The sequence below is a fragment of the Rhipicephalus microplus genome, chromosome X (assembly GCF_043290135.1).
Source record: "Rhipicephalus microplus isolate Deutch F79 chromosome X, USDA_Rmic, whole genome shotgun sequence".
Classification (NCBI taxonomy): Eukaryota; Metazoa; Arthropoda; class Arachnida; order Ixodida; family Ixodidae; genus Rhipicephalus; species Rhipicephalus microplus.
In genome coordinates this window covers 405,057,259-405,080,348 of record NC_134710.1, presented here as the reverse complement: position 1 = coordinate 405,080,348, position 23,090 = coordinate 405,057,259, and the positions used below count along the sequence as shown (strand labels likewise).

Here is a 23,090-nt window from a genome sequence, read left to right as displayed (position 1 = left end):
TCGTGCTGAGTCTATGGACGTAAGTCCATCGGACACTGAAAGCCTGACAGACGTTGCTCCAACCAGCAGGGTGATCAGGCAGCCCATCATTCCTCCCTGCCAAGGAGGGAAAGGGAGCCGAAACACAATTTAGGCCCCACAAAAAAAAGTGACGAAGCACACGTATAGTGTTGCTTTTTAGCTTATGCACAACTAACTCAAAATACTAAAGTTTATACACATCATTTCACGTAATGGCATACATCATCCATTGGAACTGCAGAGGCATGACACGAAACTTAAGCGACATTAAGGACATATTTACAAGCTTCTCTCCTGTAGCGTTATGCTTGCAGGAAACGAATCTGGGACCAAAAAACACCAAAATACTAAAAGGTTACACTGTTATACGTCGCGACCGCTCGCAAAGCAACCGGCTGTCTGGCGGCGTCGCCATTGTTGTCCAAAGTGGTATTGCGGTAAGAGAAGTTATAGTTAACAGTTTCATTGAAACGGCTGCAGTCACCATTTCACATAAAACTAGTCATCACATAAAACTACAATTATTTGTTCGATATACATTCCACCTCATACACATTTTACTGTAAAAGATCTGAATTGATTGCAGAACAGCTACCTAAACCTTCTTTAATGGCAGGAGATTTCAATGCGCACAACATACTATGGGGTAGTGTAAAGACAGACAGTAGAGGGCAGGTAATTGAAGATTTTATTCTTACTAACAATGTGTGTCTTTTAAACACTGGATCACCAACATACTGCTCTTCAAGCACAGGAGCCATGAGTTGCTTGGATTTGGCACTGTGCTCAAGCTCACTGTTTGCTGACTTTACATGGGAAACAATAAACAACCCTTACGGTAGTGACCATCTACCGTCGATTGTGAAACTAACATCACCACTTCCGACCATACGCTCTCGACCACAGCGTTGGAAGCTTCACAAAGCTAACTGGCCTTTGTTCTCACAGAGAGCTAATGTACAGGATGAGTTTTCTGAACACCTAACAATAGATGAAATAAATGACAAGATCACTGATTGCATACTGTCTGCGGCAGAGCAAGCTATTCCCCAGTCTTCAGGACTAGTGGGAACAAAGCTAAAGTCATAGTGGACCAGTGAGTGTGCAAAAGCCAAAAAACTACAAAATAAAGCATGGTGCAACTTCCGTAGGTACCCCACATGTGACAACCTCCTTGCATTCAAACAAGCTAAAGCAAAAGCACGATATATTCAAAGAAATGCAGAGAAATCGTCCTGGCAGAAGTACATATCTACAATAAATAGCACAACCACACCCAAGAAAATGTGCAACCAGGTTAGAAAATTCAGCAGCGACTATTCCTCATACGCGATACCCATACTTACAGACCCAGGCACACAGACATCTCTAGAGGAGCAGGCGAACATTTTAGGTGAACATTTTTACACTATATCCACTTCCGCTAATTACACGCCATCCTTCCTGGCATACAAACAGACAACCGAAAAACAAAAACTGCCCATAACCGGTGGCCTATATGAGCCGTACAACGCTCCCTTGACACTCCAACAGTTAAGCACAGTGCTTTCGGCGGGAAAAAAAAGAACAGTCGGTCCAGACAGAATTCATTACGCAATGCTCGCGCACCTTTCTCAAGTTGCCGTGCAAACATTATAAAGTTTTTTAACGTGATTCGGAAAACTGGCAAAATGCCCGCAAAATGGAAAATGGCAATCATAGTACCATTTCTAAAGACTGGAAAACCACCGACTTTACCGGGTAGCTATAGACCCATAGCACTTACAAGCTGTATGGCAAAATCATCTGAAAGTGTAATAAACAGAAGACTATCGTACACCCTTGAAGTAGACAACCTACTAGATGATCATCAGTGTTGGTATAAGAAAGGCCATTCAACCGATCGATCATCTTGTTCGTCTCGAACACACAGTGCGTGAGGCCTTCTTTCATAGGCAACACTGACTAGCAGTGTTTTTTGACCTGGAGAAGGCCTACGACACCACGTGGAGATGCGGTATACTGAGAGACCTCGCAAATCTCGGAATACGCGGAAGAATGCTTAATTGCCTCTCTGACTTTCTATCAAACTGAAACTTCCAGGTACGGTTGGGCTCCACACTATCGTGGGTTTTTGTCCAAGAAAGTGGTGTGCCGCAGGGTTGCGTGTTGAGCACTACACTGTTCGTAGTCAAAATGAATTCAGTTAACGAAGTAATCCCACCCTCCATCATGCACTCATTATGTGTTGACGATCTTCAGATAGCATGTCGGGCCTCAAGCATATCCACATGTGAAAGGCAGCTGCAGCTAACCATGAACAAACTGACTAAATGGGCAGATCAAAATAGCTTTCGCTTTTCTACCCAGAAAACCGTTACCCTACTTTTCTCACAAAAGCGCGGATCAACAGCAGTGTACTGCCACTCAAGTCAGAACACCAGTTCCTAGGCCTAGTCTTTGACAGGAAACTAAACTTTATTTCCCACATGAATTACACAAAAAAGAAAGCAAACAAAGCGCTCAACATTCTGAAAATACTATCGTGGAAACACTGGGGTGCCGATCGAGTCTGCCTTTTACGCATATACCGCTCGATTGTGCACAGCATACTTGACTACGGCAGCGTTATTTACGGTTCAGCCAGAAAGTTTAACCTCAAACGTCTTGACCCAATACATTATCATGGATCGCGCTTGGCGACTGGAGCGTATAGAACCTCACCTGTCCAGAGCTTATATGCTGAGAGCAACGAGCCGTGCCTAGAACAAAGAAGAGCGCTACTTACTGTATGCTATGTTCTAGGAACCAGATCTAAACCAAGCCACATATGTCACACTATTGTCTCTCACATCGGTACCAGAATACAATACAACATCTGACCGCACACTATAAGACCACTTCTCCTGTGCTTTGAAGAAATATGTCTAGACTACAAAGTACCGAATCAGGCACTAAGCGTTGTCTGAATGCCGGAAAGACCGGCTCCATGGTTGGACTTTTCGCACTACAACGACTTTGCCTTAACTCATCTAAGGAAGAAGGAAACTCCACGAGAACAAATTATCCAGGATTTCCTAGTCGTACAAGAAAAATATAATGCACACTCTGAATACTTCACTGATGGATCAAAAACACAAGAATATACAGGAAGTGCTGTCATATCAAAACACTCAGAAACATGTATAAGACTGCCATCATTCGTATCTATCTTGACAGCAGAAGTATATGCTCTTTTGATTGCTCTCAAAGAAATTTTATCAAGAAATCACAAAAAAGCTGTCACATACACTGACTCACTTAGCGCATTAAAAGCCCTACATTTAAAGTCAGAAAATTAACCGTTTCTTGGGGACATTTTACAGAAGCTAGAAAGAGCTGAGAAAAATGGCAAGACAATCCGGCTTGTATGGGTGCCGAGCCATGTTGGTATCCCGGGAAACAAAAAGGCAGACGATGTAGCAACAAGGGCAGGTCATCAAAACATAGCAGAAATAAGGGCATCATTCAGAGACTGTTTCAACAGTTGTCAGACTGCCTTTAGGGCAAAATGGCAAGAAGAGTGGCAGGCTCAAGTGCATAACAAGCTTCAAATTATCAAACCTATTTTACAAGAATGGAAGTCTTGCAATCACCAAAGGCGCTTCATTGAAGTAACACTATGCCGGCTGCGTATAGGTCATACTCACCTCATGAATAACTTTTTATTGTGCAGAGAAGATCAGCCAGAATGCGAACATTGCAAGGAACCTCTGACTATCAATATTTTAATAACATGCCCAGTCTTTGAAAAAAGTGGACACGTTTATTTTAAACAATTTTACAGAACACAAACACCTCCGCACCCAATGTTAATACTATCAGAAAATGCACCCTTCTCCATACAGGAAGTTTTTAGGTTTCTAGATGCTGCAGGTCTTCTAAACAAACTGTAAACAGAAATCTGTTTTTCACCTCACATTTTAACCCTAATATAATCACCTAGTGTCTGGCGCATCATAGTCATTGTTGCTTTTGCGCCATAAAACCCAACGTAACTAACTAAAAACTAGGACCAGGATATAAGGTCAGTAAAATGCCAAGCGGAGATCTTCTTCTTGAGATCTTTCGTAAGTCCGAACATGAAAAACTTGCCAGCCTTGAGAAATTAGGAGATATCTCCATAACTGTGACAGCACACAAATCAATAAATACGGTTTGTGGTGTAGTGAAAGACAATGACCTGATTACACTGAGGCATAATTATTACACGGATGGAAAGAGCCAAATGTGATTGATGTTAAGAGAATAATACGCAGGGATAACAAAGAAATACCAACCAAGCACCTAATCCTTACATTCGACTTGAGTGGGCTCCCAGAACATAATGAAACAGGGTATATGAAAGTTCGTGTCAGAGCATACATTCCTAATCCCAGACGATGTTTTTCGGTGCCAGAGGTATGGCCACGGATCTTTGAGTTGCCGTGGACGGCCAACGTGTGCAAAATGCAGGGAGCATGAACACTCCTCTGATGATTGTAACAACACACCCCACTGTGCGAACTGTGATGGTGAACACCCTTCTTACTCCCGATCATGCCCTGCATAGAAAAAGGAAAAAGACATTTTAATTTTCAAATTCAAAGAAAATGTATCATTCAAGGAAGCACGAAAGCGGTTCTCAGTAGTACAACACACTACATGTGCCGATGTGACATGCGAGGGGCAGTGTCGCAACAGCCAGTGGCTTCTGCTCAGACCTCGCGCAGGGATGCAGCGGCTAAGCCACCCACCCACCCCCCAGGCGGATGCAGCACCTGCTGCTGCCGTGCCCTCAACCAAAAACCAACAGCTTAGTGGCCTCTACGGCTTCTTCTCGTGAGTTAAGGCTGAAACAACAGTCTGCGCGCACTATGCGTTCATCCAGCGTATCCAGCGAGGCGATAGATACATCCCCAGTCACCTCGACACCAGTGGTGTCGAAGGAGTGGCACTGCTCCCTTGAGCGTGTTGCTATGAACAAACAACCTATAACAGCTCCTATAAAACAAATCCTCATGTGCAGAGTACTTTTCTCTTCTAGGTAGTAATGGCTGCAGAGATCCTGCAGTGGATTGTTAAAGGCCTTTTACATAACCTAGATAACGTGCAAGAACAAATTAGCATCTTTAATCCTGAAGTACTCTGTATACAGGAAACACACCTACAGTCAAAAAACACAAAATTCTTAAATCAATATGTCATTTTTCGTAAGGACCGTACCGACCGCCTTGCCTTGTCAGGTGGGGTAGCTATCATTTCAGTAATGTTCATCGCAAGCAAGCGGTTACAACTTCAAACTTTTTTGGAGGCAATAGCCATACGTGTCATTTTGCTTAATATAACCGTAATTATCTGCTCTCTATTTCCCCCCAGATCAAGTGCTTAGCAGGGCTGATTTTGAAGGCCTAGTTAAGCAGCTCCCAGAGCCATTTATTTGAACTGGCGATTTCAATGTACACAACTCACTCTGGGGAAGACTCTCGATGTGATGCATGGGGCCGCTTGATAGAGCTGTATCTCTTGAACTCTGGCACATATTCTCAACAAAACACAACCACCATATTACAGCACCACACACAACACTTATTCTGTGATAGACCTAACACTCTGCTCAGCCACTCTTTTACCCTGCTTTGATTGGGAGGTAGTTCAAAACCCCTGCGGCAGTGACCACTTCCCTATCTGTCTCAAGACCACAGAGGAGCATTCTATACCACGTAACCCTCAGTGGAAATTAGCATGCGCAGATTGGGAAAAGTTCTCCCGTATAACTTGTATACCTAGAAATGCTTTTAATGAATTTGACATAAACGATACTATTGCACATTTTACCGCTTTTATAGATGATGCTGCTCTAGAGTGCATTCCCATGACAAACGAGGTCAAAAGAAAAAAGCGTGTTCCATGGTGGAATGACCAGTGCAGAAAGGCGCGGAAAAAGCAAAATAAGGCATGGCGTCTGCTACGCCAGCATCCCACGGCAGAAAATGTTGAAAACTTCAAACAAGTAAAATCCGAGGGCAGGTGCACTCTTCGTAGTGCTAAAAGAGATAGCTGGGTGAACTATCTCTCGAGTATCAACTGATATTTACAAGCAGTAAAAGTGTGGAATAGGTTAAGAAAACTAGCCCCGCAGTGGTGGTCTAGTGGCTATGGTACTCGGCTGCTGACCTGCAGGGCACGGGTTCGAATCTCAGCTGCGGTGGCTGCATTTCCGATGGAGGCGGAAATGTTTTAGGCCCGTGTGCTCAGATTTGGGTGCACGTTAAAGAACCCCAGGTGGTCTAAATTTCCGGAGCCCTCTATACGGCGTCTCTCATAATCATATAGTGGTTTTGGGACGTTAAACCCCACATATCAATCAATCAATTAGGTTAAGAAAACTATCAGATAAGCAGTTCAAGGTTCTACTTTTTGTTGACAACCAGGGCAACAGCCTTGAAGACCAGGCAAATTCACTTGGTGAACATTTCGAGCGCTTGTCTAGCTCTTCAAACTACTCAGCAAGTTTCTGTAAATACAAAGAAATAGCAGAAAAGAAACCACTGCACTATAAGTCTAATAAAAATTAACAATACAATCGTCCCTTTAGCATGGCTGAGTTTATGGCTTCCTTGAACGCTTGTCACAACTCTTTTCTGGGAGCAGATAAAGTCATGTACACAATGTTAAAACATCTACATCCGAAAGCGCAAGTGGTGCTTTTGAGTCTCTACAACAAGATCTGGACCGCAGGGTGCATTCCTTTAGCATGGAAAGAGGCTCTTGTAATCCCGGTCCTGAAACAGGGCAAAGAACTACCTTGTGCAGCAAGTTACTGGCCAGTAGCCCTGACAAGCTGTCTTTGTAAGCTATTCGAAAAGATGATAAACCGCCGGCTTTTGTATTTTCTCGAAACTAATGGACTACTTCATACGTCTCAATGCGGTTTCAGGCAGGGCCGCTCCACAACCGACCATCTCATGCGTATTGAGGCCTACATTGGGGATTCCTTCGTCCACTATCAATTTTTTTTCTGTGTGTTTCTTGATATGGAGAAGGCATATGACACTACTTGGCGATTTGGAATCTTGCGAGACCTCTCAGAAATTGGCGTTCCAGGCAACATGTTAAGCGTAATAGAAAGCTACCTATGTGATCGCACCTTTCGCGTCAGAATAGGCAATGCTAACCATTTATCTAAGAGACTGGCGTACCGCAGGGCGGAGTACTAAGCTGTATCCTTTTCATAGTAAAAATGACCTCTCTATGGTCATTCATTCTAAGAAACATGTTTTACTCAGTCTACATCGATGATGTTTTGATAGTCTTAAGGTCCTGTAATATTGCAGTATGTGAGCAGCAGATACAGTTAGGTCTCAATAAGCTGTCAACTTGGGCCCATGAGAATGGGTTAAAATAAACCCTCAGAAAATCTCTTGCATTCTTTTCTCAAAAACAGACGCCTAATTCATCCTCCTGATGTTCATATACATTCCCTTGAACAAACCAAAATGTTTAGGTGTGATCTTAGACTCAAAGCTGACTTTTATATTCCACTTAAGATACCTGAAAAACAAATGTCTTAAAATAATGAATATTCATAAAATACTGTCACACACAGCATGGGGCAGTGATAGAGAATGCCTCATAAAACTTCACAAAAGCCTAATACACACAGGCTTAGGCTATCGCTCTGTGATTTATCATTCTGCCGCTTCAAGTACCTTGAAAATGCTCGATCCAGTTCATAATCTTGGTATCCGGATGGCTACCGAAGCATTCAGGACAAGTCTAGTAGAAAGCCTTTATGTGGAATGTGACGAATGGTCACTTCACTTGCAAAGGTAATATTTAAGCTTTATGTACTTTCTTAAAATACTATTCGATTCACAGCATCCCACTTACAACACTCTAAATGATGTCAGCTCAGCCACGCTGTCTGCACACCGACCTGCAGTGCCACAGCCGTTTTCATTACGGGTGAGAAACCTAAGTGAAGAAATGAATGTCCCCCTTCAGCATGTTTTACTGCCCCCTGCGAGGCTTTTGCCACCATGGCAGTGGCAGGTATAAGAGTGTGACACATCTTTTGTGTAGGTAACTAAACACGTCCCAGAAATACACATACTAAGCACGTCCCAGAAATACACATACAAATGCACTACCGAGTACTTAAGTCTTAGTACTCATGCTCTGAATTTTTCACGGACGCATCAAAATCCATTGCGGGCGTGTCCGATGCCGCTGTGGGTCCGTTGTTCTCAGAATGCGAGAGGTTGCACCCACAGACGAGTATTTTTACAGCTGAGGCATATGCACTCCTTTCTGCTGTTAGGTATATTTATAGTATGAAGCTCTAAAAGGCGGTTATCTATACAGAATTGCTTAGTGTTGTCAAAGCTTTGAAATCACTAAAAACAGACAAAAGTTCAATTCTTGTCCAACTCTTTTCAGCTCTGTGCAAAGCGTATCTAACAGAACAACATGTAGTAATATGCTGGGTTCCTTGCCATAGGGGCATTGAAGGCAGTGTGGTTGCTGACAGAATGGCTACTACCATAGGAACGGAACGTAGAAACCTTTCTATAGATGTTCTTGCCTTAGATTTTAAAACATTTGTGCGTAGAAAGGTGAGGGACTACTGGCAGCAATTGTGGGATGCTAGGGCTTCGAACAAACTTCGCCTAACCAAACCACAGATAGAGAAATGGCCTCCTTGTAGTAAACTGTGACACACTGAGGTCACGCTCTGCCGACTAAGAATAGGCCATACATACGATACGCACACCCACCTGCTCCTTGGCAATGATCCTCCTGTCTGTGGTGTGGCGAGACACTAACAGACCTTCACACATTATTGGAATGTCGGAGACCTGACATACTAAGAAGAAAATACTTTCCCCTGACGTATAAACAGAATATACCACTACACCCAGTGATATTTTTTGGCTACCCCTTATTCAGCACAGGCTCGATTTTAGGCTTTTTAAATGAAGCTCAAACATTTCATGTTATTGCCCAAACAGTTCCGTAGCTCCGCCTCTCAAGAGAGGCTGCTGCTGCAGTATATTTATAAAGCGCATGTCTCCAAGCTCTTGACGTCAAGCAAGGGCCCTGTTGAGGCATTAGTGCCATTTTCAAGAAACACCATTGCAATTTTTAATCTTTTGTCAACTACCTTTAATCTATTTTGGAAATGTAGCTCATCACCCCCAGTACACGCACTGAACTTCCATTTGTTACATATATTTCTTTTAGCTCTTTTTACAGCCATGATATCATTACCACATTGTTACTCATGATTCATCGACATTCCAACATAGATTGACATGGCGCTCTTTGGCCAGCCTTGGCCCTTGCACCACAAAACGTCATTACATCATCATCATCATCTTATCAAGATAACTTGAAGTTCAATTTGAAAAAGCAAGACACGGCAGTCAATTTTTGCGTTCGCTGAAGCATTTAAGGCTTTTATCTTTAATGCTTTATGAGAATAACGTCGGTCGTCTAAATTCCGCACTTCATGCAATCACTGTCATGATTTACGCTCATGCATTTGTGGACTCAAGTGAATGGTTTTAGTTATATGAACTTGAACTTTAGTGATGAAGAACTTGAAAAACCGAAACAATGAAAAAGCACCAGAGGAAAAAGCGAGAGATAAGCGAAACATGAACGGAATGGCGTTTCAGCTTCAAGCGGTGAAAGATGCAGCAGGTTCAAAAAGAGATTGCTTAGATGAGGTGCTAGTGGTGCCAAGCTTGAGACCGGGCATGCAGAAAAGGTGTTTCCTTTATACCAACTGAAAAGCAGGAAAAGTGCATTTGAAAGCAGTCTATCATAAAATGCTCCTTCTCCTTACATACCAAATTTCCTACGGCATGTAGGGAATGTTGTTTCATCTCCAGGAATGCCGTCGACTATTTGTTGGGCTAACTGTTGTTGCCTTCCTCATTGTTGGGAGGCTGGTGGTTAGTAGTACACAGCCAATGAATGGACCTGAACTACATGACATGCATAGGGACAACATTTAGACTCTGGCAAGACGACCCCCTCAGGCGCTTTGCCACAACACTGAGAGATTGCTTTGGCTCTCTGGACATCCAATGTCCTGCTGAATCACACTACTACCACAGCTGTTGAATTCTCGGGTTCCTGCCAAATGGAACTGTTTATGTTTTAGGGGCGAAGCTTCTTCTGCTGTGGGTCATGCGTCTGCAATGTTTGTAGTAAAAGTAGTAGTAGTAGTAGTAGTAGTAGTAGTAGTAGTAGTAGTAGTAGTAGTAGTAGTAGTAGTAGTAGTGGCAGTCATAGTATAGCAGTAAGTAGCCACCTTTCGTTTAGCCCTTGGAAGGTCCACTGGATGGCGGTACTTCTATATGATGAATACATGATGAAAAGATGTGAGATGGCGATAACTTGGAATATTCACTAGATGGACAGATGGACAGACGAATGCTGAGACGCACGTACTGACGGACATAGATGGACGGATGCACGGACGGTTGTACGGACAGACGGAAGTGCCGGCTGACTGACGGACGCTTCGCCCCACTCATCATCAGTCTGTGCATATGCTGTAATTTTTTGTATTGTCTTATTGGAACAGCGTACTTGACTTGAAAAAACAAATAACCTACTTGTCTAAGATTCGTTAATGAAATCACGGTCGCTTGATTACTGTACTAAAAGTTGTAATTCTTTGAGAAATATCGAACAGAAGGTATAAGTATCGTTGAGTGTGCTCTGTCGTTTGTGCTGGCTTTGAAATGCCCTTTGTATTGTGGCGAATGTGTCCTTCTTGTCTCCTAATTAATTATAAAATGTTTTGTGCTTCAAATATTGCCAGGAGAGCACTGCAACAAGCCATTGCAACTTACGACGATGGATTGGTCATGTAGAGACTGCTACATTGTAGTGAAACATGAAATTGAATAGGGTCTTTTTGCTTTTTTAGTCTTTTATAATTCAAAAAAAACTTAAAGAATCTCATTACCATCCTTATTTAAATTTTGTCATAAACTTTCACAAATTCGGTTTTCCTTACAAAGCGCTAGTTCAGAATGTGTATTTAGTTATGTGTCATTCTGTTTCTACATATATATTCCTGCTCAGAAAAAAAGTGATGCGTATAAATTCCCCAGTGCTCAGTAGTAGAACTTTGACATTGCAAATAGAAATATATATATATATATATATATTCATAAATGACTGTGCGAGTGGCTTTAACATGTGTTGTATGTGTGACATTGTATTCCCTGTCATAATGATGATTTTTATTAAAACAGTATGGAAATATAGTGGGAAATGTGTAGACATTGCAGGAGTATAAATAAGCAGAATTTTTTGATGAACATTGACTTCCAGGTAGTTCTAACTACCAAAAAAAAACGTCAAGTTCAACTAGGGTTGAACAAGGTATCTCAATGGGCAAACGAGAATGGTTTTATACTCAACGCGCAAAAGAGCACTTGTGTCTTGTTCAGCCGAAAGAGGGGCCTCCATCCTGACCCCGACATTGACCTGCATGGTCAACCTCTGTCAGTGAAGACCGAGCACAAGTTTCTTGGCCTCATATTAGACACTAAGCTAACCTTCATCCCACACATCAAGTATTTAAGGGACAGGTGTTTAAAAACAATGAACATTTTGAAAGTGTTGTCACACACTACATGGGGTAGTGACAGGAAATGTTGAACTTATATAAAAGCCTCCTACGCACACGCCTAGATTACGGTGCTATAATCTATCAGTCGGCAACACCATCGGCCTTGAAAATTCTCGACCCTGTCCACCATCTAGGCATTCGCCTCTCTACGGGTGCTTTCCGCACCAGCCCTGTGGAGAGCCTGTACGTGGATTCGAATGAATGGTCGCTCCACCTACGAAGATGTTCCCTGTCCTTTTTGTACTTTTTGAAGGTGAAGGCAGACAAGAAACATCCTCCCATTTCACAATTAATGATTTGTCTTGTTCTGGCTTGTTCGAGAACCGTCCTTCGTTTAAGCAGCCCTACGCGCTGCGTGTAAGGAGCTTGGCCGAAGGAACAGGTGTGCCTCTTCTTGAACCCAGTTTGATGGCTCCTGCAACATATCTGCCACCGTGGCAGTGGCAGCTTATAGACTGTGATGTTTCTTTTGTTGATGTCACAAAGCACGCACCACTTGCACACATACATACATACTTTTTAGAACTACAACATAAATACACATGCCCTGAGTTCTTTACTGATGCGTCAAAGTCAAACACTTCTGTGTCATATGCAGCAGTAGGCCAATCCTTTTCCGAGGCCGGCGTTCTTCATCCTAATGCAAGCATTTTCACAGGAGAAGCCTATGCAATACTGGCGGTCGTAGAACACATTAAACAGATAGAATTACAAAAGGCGGTAATATACACAGATTCCCTAAGCGGGGTCAAAGCCCTGAAAACTCCTAAAAAACACAAGAGCCCCGTGCTGGTGTCACTCTACTCACATCTGTGCACACTCTACACATCCAAACAGCATGTCGTTGTCTGCTGGGTTCCAGGGCACCGTGATATACAAGGGAGCGTTTTGGCCGACAATCTGGCTGCTTGCGCCAATGTTACTACTGCCAATGCATCAACACCAGTCCCTGCACTTGACTTAAAACCTTTTATAAAACGAAAGCTCAGGGGGTATTGGCAGAGCATGTGGGATAAACACACAGATAATAAACTCCATGCTATTAAGCCGGAACTAGGTTATTGGCCGCCACTATCAAAATCACGACACACAGAAGTAATACTAACAAGGCTTAGAACAGGACATACACATTCTACACATTCATTTCTCCTGTCTACCGGTGATTCACCATATTGTGAGAGATGTGGAGAGCCCCTTACGGTTCTCCACATTCTCATCCAGTGCAATGAGCTGGATGCTCTCAGGAAAAAGCACTTTTTACTGCCCTACCGACAGCAGCTCCCTCTACACCCTGGGATGCTCATCAGTAGGGATCCGCTTTTTAAACAGCAAACACTTTTTACGTTTTTAAAAGATGTGCAAAGCTTTCACCCGATATTTCTAGGTCATCCGTAGCACGACCCCTATAGAGTGGTCATGGCTGCGGTGACTACATCTTCATCATGGTTTTATTATCATGAAATTTTGCCATCCGCTATCACTACACATATCTCACGCTACTGTCATGATTTTATTACTTTCATGTTTTAACCCGCGTCAGAGCGAGGAATTTTAAGGCCCCTTTACAGCCACACACCATATCATTGTTCATATCTGTAGTTAATTGAAATGGCGCTCTTTGGCCATCAATTGGCCCTTGCACCACTAAAAACTACTCATCATCATCATAACTACCAAAAACTTTATGCTGTTGTAAGTGTTATTTTATTCACTTTTTATGTTATCGATTTCAATTCTTATGAAATTCTCTATTCTTTTTTCATATTTCTCAGGTGTTTAGATGTACAGTGTGCATCTATAAGCACTTCTATGCAAAATAAACCAAAATAAGTCATTTCATGTGTTAGTGTTTATTTGTGCATGATAAAAGGTACCCTTTTGATATAGCAGTGGAATGTCTTCTAAATTAGATTCAATTTTTTTTACACCTAGTGCAGTATTCATCGGCACCAAAGTTGCAATATTCGTGAAATCTGCTGAATTGGTGTACTGTGGTTGTAAGAGGAGCTTTAGTTCTGGTTGGGTAACGTGATCATCTGCTTCGCTCCAGTTTTACGTTGTGTACGACGCATAATTTTCATAGCCTTTGTTTCATCTTGATTTTTTACAGGAACCTTGTCATCTGCGCCTCTGAAGCAGTCTTTTTTATTGGCATTTGTACGAGGTGGACTACATTCCTGCCAACAGTGCACCTATGTGACCTTGGACACGTCTGCTATGAACAGACACCTTCAGAACCATGAGCGCGAGCCCCCCTTGCAGTGCCACTTGTGTCCAGCTACATTCAATGACAACTCCAAGCTTGTATTGCACGTGCGCATGCACACACGATGGCCCCCCTTTTCCTCTGGTCATTGTACTCCACACTTTTCTCGAAAAAGCACCTTCAGTAACCACATGCACACTCACACAAGAGAGCGTCCATTTTCTTGTATATACTGCAATTCAGCGTTTTTGTATAAACGCAACCTTGTTAGTCATATGCGCTCTCATACAAGAGAGCGTCGCTTCTCTTGTGTCCACTGTAATGCATCTTTTATGCAGAAAGCCCACCTCATTGAGCACGTACGCTCTCACACAGGAGAGCGACCCTTCTTTTGTGACCACTGCAATGCATCCTTTAAGCAGAAAGCCCACCTCGTGAAACACAGCCGTAGTCACACAGGAGAGCGTCCATATTCCTGTGTACACTGCAGTGCATCGTTTGCGGCTAAAACCTACCTCACTCAGCACATGCGCTGTCACACAGGAGAGCGTCCCTTCCCCTGTGTACACTGCAATGAATCATTTTTGCGTAAATATGACCTCTTAGAGCACATGCGCACTCACACAGGAGAGCGTCCATTTTCCTGTGCCCACTGCAATGCATCGTTTATGATCAAACGCCGCCTCAATGAGCACATACGCTCTCACACAGCTCCCAAAGGCGAGCGACCCTTTTGTTGTGACCACTGCAATGCATCCTTTAAGCAGAAAGCCCACCTCGTGAAACACAGCCGCAGTCATGCAGGAGAGTGTCCATTTTCCTGTGTACACTGCAGTGCATCGTTTTCAGCTAAAGCCTACCTCACTCAGCACATGCGCTCTCACAGGGAAGAGCGTGCTTTCCCTTGTGAACACTGCAATGCATCTTTTTCACGCAAACATTACCTCTTGGAGCACATTCGCACTCACACAGGAGAGCGTCCTTTTTCTTGTGTCCACTGCAATGCATCGTTTATGATCAAACGCCGCCTCACTCAGCACATGCGCTTTCACACAAAAGAGCATCCCTTCCCTTGAGTAACCTGCAATGCATCTTTTTGCGAAAAAATTACCTCTTGGAGCACACTCGCACAGGAGAGCATCCCTTTACCTGCGTCCACTGCAATAAATAGTTTATGACTAAAAGCCTCCTTATTGAGCATATACGCATTCACACAGGAGCGCGTCGCTTTTCTTGTGTCCACTGCAATGCATTGTTTGTGAGGACATCCCACCTCAAGAGAAACCTCCGAAGTGGTGCAAGATAGCATCTATTTTTCTGTCTGCACTGCAATGCATGGTTAGCGAATAAACACTATCTCACTCAACGCATGTGTCCTCACATAGGAGAGTGCCACTTCTTTTGTGTTTATTGCTATGCACTCTTTTGTTCTAAAGAGAACTTTGTCATGAACATCTGCAACCACACAAAAGAGTGTCCGTTCTACTGTGTACACTGCAATGCATCTCTTTTGTATAGAACCAGCCTTGTGAAACACACGTGCGCTCACACAGCGGAGCCACAGCGGAAATAGATCCATTGCCACTCACACTCTTGTGTGAGTGGCAATGGATCTATTTCGCAGAAGCACCGCCTCACATACCACATGTCCCGTCCACGTGCATAGAAGCCGTAAATATGTGAGGGGTACCTAAAGGGCAGTTGCGGCAGGATGCAAAGTGCCAGTTAAAAGTGAAAGTTAATAATAATATTTGGGGCTTAATGTCTTAAAACCACCATGTGTATATGAGAGATGCTGTAGTGGACTGCTCCGGAAATTTCGTCCACCTGGGGTTTTTTAACCTGCACCGAAACCTAACCACACTGGCCTCCAACATTTGCCCCAGCTGGAATTCGATTCCGTGACCTTTGGTGTAGCACTTGAATGCCATAAGCACTAGAGCCCATCGGCAGAGCAAAGGTGCTAAATAAAGCTTTGAGTTGAAGGTGAGGTGACTGTAGGACCGCGGCAAGAAGTGGTTGCGCAGCAGTTTTAGTTTTCTTTTATTTATTTTATGCAGCAAGCTGTGGGAGGCATGTCAGCCGTTGAGCTGCGTTTGCTCCACCACGCAGCATTACTTCATGGCACTCAGTCAAAGTGTACAACCGGATCAGCCCTGACCGCATAGACACTGCGGTGCCCACATATCACCCTGTGAAGTACTGCGGCGTCTTAAACTGCCGAGCTCTTCCGGTTCCTCTTTATTCAGAAGAAATGAACCAACCCTCACGTGGGCGACAAAGGGTTAGAGATGGTAACGCCATTAGGGAGGTCTAGAATAACGCACTACAAGCCTTTGCGGTGCGGTCGTTGCCACTGCGGGCAGAACCACTCGTGGTCCGCCCACAGAAAATGTGAAATAGCATGCAGCCCGCGAGGCCCACAAAGCGCTGGTGTCGAGGCTCAGTGTAGCTCTCCCACATTAGGGTTTGCAGGCGGGGCTAATTTCCCTAGATTTTTCTCTAGGAGAAGCAAGCAATTTTCTGAACAAAGTGGACGATTGGGCCAGTTGACGATGCATGATCTAAGTATACTACACAGTAGAAAACACAGATGGGAAAAAGAGGAGGATGAGCGCAGACTATCACTTGAAGGCTCATTTATTTTGCACTGTATTTATATATGACAATCAGGAAAAAAGAAGAAAGGAAAGTTAGCATCTGAAAAAACGACAAAGTTCATACACCTGAAGCACGTGGCAGAATATCAGATTCATTACACACATGCACTATTTTCCAGATAATGAAGCTCTCTATTTAGGGTCAGATCAATGGTTTGCTTACGCAGTTGGCAGGTTCCTGAGCCATTCTCTGTGCTTCAAATGCTTCAATATCTGCAGCAGGGAATAAACAAACCTTCAGTAATAGTGTGCGCTTGGCTTTGTCTTTTTTTCATCTGTGTTTTCTACTTCGTAGTATACTTAGCTTATTCTTAAACTCATACGACACCTGCAATGCTCGTCGCACCTGTGAATGTTATTGTAAACCTTCCTATTGTGACGACCTCCTGATTGCCTCACAGGACTTTCGGCCTGCACATGAATGGGCCTTTTCCGGGACCCCTCACATTGGGATGCCTCATATCTTTCGCGCACCTACAAGTTGCTGTTAAGACAAAGCGGCGTGCGTTGTGTGGGATCGCCGGCAACCTTTCGTCACTGTCCGGCTTACTTCTGGTAGCTCTCTGAAGCTAATAGGCATGCGACACACGAAAACACGGCTTACGTCATGATAAACGGGTGCCCGTTGGCATCATTGATGAAAGCTCTTGCACTGGCATGCATTCGGGCCTCGGCTATTTCCGAACTAATTTTTTCAAGTGAGCTCGTAAGTGGAACCACGTGCGGAGAGCGAGTGGTTCAACTTACAAGGCACAGGAGACAGCAGGATTACTGTACCATTGGCAATAAGTTGATGTGTTACCAGAGATGGCTTTCTTATGGCCGCAAAATCCACTGCGCATAGCTTTAAGATTAGATAGTTGTACGCCCACTGAGTTTACCCTTGCCTCTGACTTTTGTTTAGTTTTGTTTAGTTTGTATTGTTGTTATTTGGGGCGAGTGCATGAGCCCTCACATGTGCATGAAAGTGGCGCCTCTATAGCAAGTTTTTTCATTTGCCAAGTGTACTTTCATATCACAGGACAAACAGGTGACGATTCGCGGCGAGTTGTGTAAGTAAGTAGCATTGAGGGAATAAAAAGCGGCTCCAGTGTTCTGCTAAGCGTTCTGAACCGGGCTTAAAGTGTTAGGCACCATCTGCTCTGCCGAATCCCATGGGTCAGCCTACAGACGGTTCATTTCCAAAGTGCTTTCCTTTTCATAGGTTTTATGTCTGTAACTATGTATTATACTCTGTACATTCTGTAAATATATGTTTTTCTCAGCCTTACGAAAACTTCTTCAGTGTTTTTACTTCCTCTTTAAGCGACCAGCAAGTCAATCGCTGCTATTTGCATAGCGACAGTACGTCACTTCCTCCCACTTTGCCATACCACCTCGGGTGATACGCCTCGGGTACCGAGGGGGAGAGTTGGGTTTACAACATCGAAAGAATTTGAATTTTACTTTGACAGTTAAACTTCAGTGAAAGGTTAGAAAAATTGCTTAGTTCGCCAACTCTCAAAAAGAGAATGGCATAATGCAGAGGTAGCGAAGTGAGTGGAAGAAAAATAGAAAGTAGGGGCCAGTTTCTTAGAGGCTTTCAGTTATATTGCCACTGCTGCTGTTTGCGTAAGAGGCAGAGAAGGTATAGCAGTCGGGTGGTCAGTGCTCTGGGTATTCGGTTACTGCAGAGATGGATTCTTCTTTCACTGCCATTACCCCTTTGGTCAACAACACTCGACAATACTGAATGTTTTATGTGTCGCTACAATATGCGTATTTCTTATTCAAAACCTCTAATGCTTGAGTATTCGTACGAATGAGTGCCAGCTAGTGTTGACTGTGTCTCAAAAATGGATCAGCGGCCACAGGTACTCGGAATCATTATGGTGCATCTTGAATTCGAAGCAGGTCTTCTGATACTTGAAATAGACATCGACCACTGACGCTCACATAAAAATGAGACGTTTCGGTCCCACACTGGAGCCTTCTTCACAATGAGAAATTATTGTACATATGGTCCTCTTATATATGTTTTAAGATATAAAATAGGCAATGTGCACACTTGTAAAGTAAGTTGCTGTTTCAATAAATGTGTGTGCCGTTGTCTGGGTTGTCAGAGTTCAACATACGGCGAAGCCGAGGTCTGACATTTTTCTGTTATTTTTACCTTATGGCACTTCATTTAGTGGCCAGTTGCTTGTGTGTGTTTGACCGATGCATTCGATGAAACTTTTTTTACATCATACATGTGCTGCTTGAGTCTGCTGAAAATTGCCTGTCTCTTGCTGATGCAATTCGCACTGCAGTCTCCACACAGCATGCTGTAGAGCAGGAGTCGGCAACCTGCGGCCCGCGTGGCAATGTTACAGTGTGTTACTTCTAGTACACTATAGCAATGTTATGCGGCCCCGGGCATGGCATCGAACCCCATACTCCTTTTTCCCTTGGCATTATATCTATTTGAATGTGTACATGGCAGTTTTTACCTAAAAGAACATTTGGCTTGTAACCCACATTTGATTGCAACTTTGTGACATGGGTGCTGGAAATAACCATGATTTCTAATTCTCCCCCATTGTTCATGTGCGTTTCCTCCCCGTCCTTTCTTGCAGTCCCCGCTCTCTCATCTCGTAACGCCAATGCAAGCAGCGTCTGCTAGCGAGTTTCGTGGCTGAAAAAAAATCCACCCAAGCACACCGTAGAAATTGTTAACCAGCAAAACATGGAGCATTCAGCCCCGGTGTATAGCAGTGTTTAATTCGATGCTGAACTAAAGCCAATTATTAGTTAGATGTTCGTGCTTCTTAAGGAGGTAAGACACACGTTTGGATTGGGTTTACCACAGTGTTTATTTCCACATGCTGCCAATAGTGCCTCGCATGATCACGGTCGTGTAAGCGTGTAATGAGTGGTTAAATGCGCTTCACAATGGTTTAATCGTACTGGTTGGTCTCGAGCAATGGGCAGTCACAGACTTTAGTGAATAGATTCAGGGAACGTCACTGAAATTTAATTCTTGTGCGGTGCTGTGAAAAATGAATTCGAACATGTTAAGGCTGGTAAACAAACATATAATACCGAAAGGAACTAATCTGTTATGGTACTCAGACTGACCAAAAAATACTGTACATGTACGTTACACACAGTTCTTAGACACAACAGTGATTCGTTCACGTTGGCCTAATCACCCATCGCACAGCCAGCCAGGGGTAGAACCACTCGGTCGATAACCGGGAAGGGGCAGCTTGGTTTAATGAGCACCTTAGTAGTGCATTGGCACGACACCGGACATCATGACAAGCAGCGGGGTGAGGTGGACGCCAGCCAGACCAAGAACTGGACAGGAGTCGTAGTAGGGAAGCGTTCACAAAAGCACAACCCGTCTGGAGGCTGCCCAGTAGTTTTCCCGGGTAGTCTTCGCCAACCTGGACGGTCTCTTGAATGCTGTGTTTGAGTGATTGATTCAGTGATTCTAGAATAGAGAGAAGAAAGCACCTAATTTCTGTCTGCCTCTTGGGCAACACGGCACAGTGCCTTGTAGGGGAAGGAAAACAAAAGATAGGGGCGTTAAAAGTTTGCATGTGTAGAAAGTCGAGGTGTGTTCGTCATGGCTGTAGCGGCAAACATGCGGCAGCAGGAGCAAGGGCAGGAGGTCCCAGCTCAATGGCAGGCAGCAATTTCCGTCTCGTCCAGAAACTTGACCAGGCTCCGGAGTGCTGGCAGGGGAGGACGGGAAAAGCAGATGTTCTAGACTATATATAGTCATTGATCGAGGAAAGGAAAAAGACACTTATTTCGGTCTGCCCGTTGGGGACACGGCAAAGTGCCTCATTGGTGTGAGGAAGTGACGATTAAAGATGAAGAAAGAAGGTTCAGCAGCAGATCGTCATAGTTCCATGAGAGTAGACATGGGGGACAGGAGTACTGTTGTTATGCAGGGCTCGCAAGGTCTCAAGATCGACTTCATCCATAAACTTCAGGGAACCTCGCAGGGCCGGTGACTGGTAACCGGACGGGAAATGAAGGTCGTCAACTGTGGAGTGGGGTAGGCCCAGCATGTGGTAGGACCACCCCATTGTGTCGCGCGGGCCATCCTGAGCTGGGCTGGGCAGAAAAACAGAATGTGTTCCAGCATCTCTGGAGACTCGCATCAGCTGCAGCCCCGTGAGGCACAGCGGCCCTTGTAGTACTTGCGTGCACTTCCGCACTTCCGGTGCGGAAGTGCCGTGCACTTCCGGTTCAAAGCCATTCCTCAGTAGCCGCAGCTTTCTTCACTAGAAACCGGTCTCCTGCAGTGGCCTGGGGAGGTGTCCACTCGCTACCTGTTGGTCTGGGTGGGCCGCCTTGACCAGGTGCAGCAGCCGTTGACCGCACTGCCGCTGCTTCCGAAACTGCTCGGCCAAGGTGTACTCCCAGATGTTGAGGGCAATGGCCAAGAGAGAGCACTGCAGCCAGTGCTTTTGGTCCCACCAGTAGTGATCTGAGGAGCGGCCACGCCTTGGAGCCTCCTTCGTCTCTGCTGACAGTTTGGCAGATGCCCATCCATCCTTGTTACCACCGCTGATTATCATGCATAGTGTCCTTGGGACACTATCTGTGCCGCATAGTGACTTTGGGACACTTCCATCCTCAGGAGTGATGACAATCAGCAGGTGGTCAGATCCCCACGAGTCAGGTTCTTTGCCCCAACTGTAGCTTGCTCCAGAGGTGGCCAGGCTGACGTCAGTGGCCGACGAGGTAGGCCGGGCTGTCCGTCGGATGTGTGTGAAAAAGCCGTTGTTCAGCACCTGTAGCCTCAGCTGGAGGGCATTGTCCATCAGCTCCTTACTGCGGTGGCAGTTTCCGCAGCTTCCTTAGGCGGCATGGTGAGCGTTATCTCCACACAACAGGTAGTCCTGCTCCAGTCGTGAGGTCAGCCTGTTGAGGATTGTGGTATCCCAGGACAGCAGCGGTAGTATGTACGCGGATAACACTGTTGTATCCACTCCCCAGAGATGCACCGACACTACGCATCACTCTAGCGGGCCTCCTGTGGCATTCACCTCGCCAACGAATACATGTGGGAGATCACGTGGAACATACACAGCCACGCGGGGTTTGTTCTGTTGGCGAGTACCGTCCAAGCATGGTGTGTGTTGGCATGAGGCCAGGGTGCACGACGGGGCTCCGTTGTAACCAATGTAGCCGGGTAGTCGCAGGGTCAAGGTTGATCCCTTCACCTTCTGCAGTGCTAAGACATCGTAGGCGTGCTACTGGAGGTGCATAGATAGCTCCCGCAGTCGCGGCTGCAATGACAGTGTGTTGCATTGCAGAACGCTGGGGCAGCGACGGGTGCTTCTGGCAAGCTGATAAGCCATGCTGTGTTGACAAGTGCTTGAGAGCCTCTGCTTGCTGGCAGATGGCACGAAGAGGGTGGCCTTCCGGAAGGGTAGCACAGGTGAACCTCATGGAATTGGGACGATTTTGGCCAGGCTGTCGAGCGGGTTCTTCTTTTTAGCCTTTTAAGCCGGGGCTTCCGCTTGTACTGCCTTCAAGACGTCCGCCGCTGTCGGTGGGGTCATCTTGGTACTTTCCTGCTTGGCAGCACAGTCTTCAGCTCCCTCTCCTCATTCATGTCAGAAAAGTCGGACGCAGAAAGGTCCCGAGTACCGATCAGTGTGGATGTGGCCAGCGAGGCAGTGTTGCTGTCCACCGCTGTAGCTGCGCCACTTGGTTCAACCGGCGGGGCTTTAGCAGGTACGATGCTGCATATGCCACCTCTAGGTAGCAGAGTTGCGCATACTTTTTTCTTCCGCCGCTCGCGCCGATATTCGGTGGGCGCTGCCATGTGGTGCATCATCATCATCATCATCACCAGCCTGACTACGTCCATTGCAGGACAAAGGCCTCTCCCATGTTCCGCCAGTTAACCCGGTCCTGTGCTTGCTGCTGCCAATTTATACCCGCAAACTTCTTAATCTCATCTGCCCACCTAACCTTCTGTCTCCCCCTAACCCGCTTCCCTTCTCTGGGAATCCAGTTAGTTACCGTTGATGACCAGCGGTTATCCTGTCTACGCGCTACATGCCCGGCCCATGTCCATTTCCTCTTCTTTATTTCAACTATGATATCCTTAACCCCCGTTTGTCCCCTAATCCACTTTGCTCTCTTCTTGTCTCTTAACGTTACACCTACCATTTTTCTTTCTATTGCTCGCTGCGTCGTCCTCAATTTAAGCTGAACCCTCTTTGTAAGTCTCCAGGTTTCTGCTCTGTAGCTAAGTACCGGCAAGATACAGCTGTTATGTACCTTCCTCTTGAGGGATAGTGGCAATCTACCTGTCATAATTTGAGAATGCTTGCCGAATGTGCTCCACCCCATTCTTATTCTTCTAGTTACGTCAATCTCGTGGTTAGGCTCTGCGGTTATTACTTGCCCTAAGTAGATATAGTCTTTTACAAATTCAAGTGCACTATTACCTATCTCGAAGCGATGCTCCTTTCCGAGGTTGTTGTACATTACTTTCGTTTTCTGCAGATTAATTTTAAAACCCACCTTTCTGCTCTCTTTGTCTAATTCCGTA

General features: G+C 44.9%; 1 protein-coding gene across 1 annotated transcript in view; it reads left to right on the top strand.

Moving 5' to 3' along the window:
• LOC142776471 (uncharacterized) overlaps window positions 1–15,674 on the top strand; it is an 82,249-nt gene extending 66,575 nt beyond the window's left edge. The window contains exon 3 of the mRNA XM_075880199.1: window positions 13,788–15,674. Coding sequence (XP_075736314.1) covers window positions 13,788–14,959 — 1,172 coding nt within the window. The 3' untranslated portion in view covers window positions 14,960–15,674. The remainder of the gene's footprint in view (window positions 1–13,787) is intronic.
• Window positions 15,675–23,090: the final 7,416 nt, after the last annotated feature.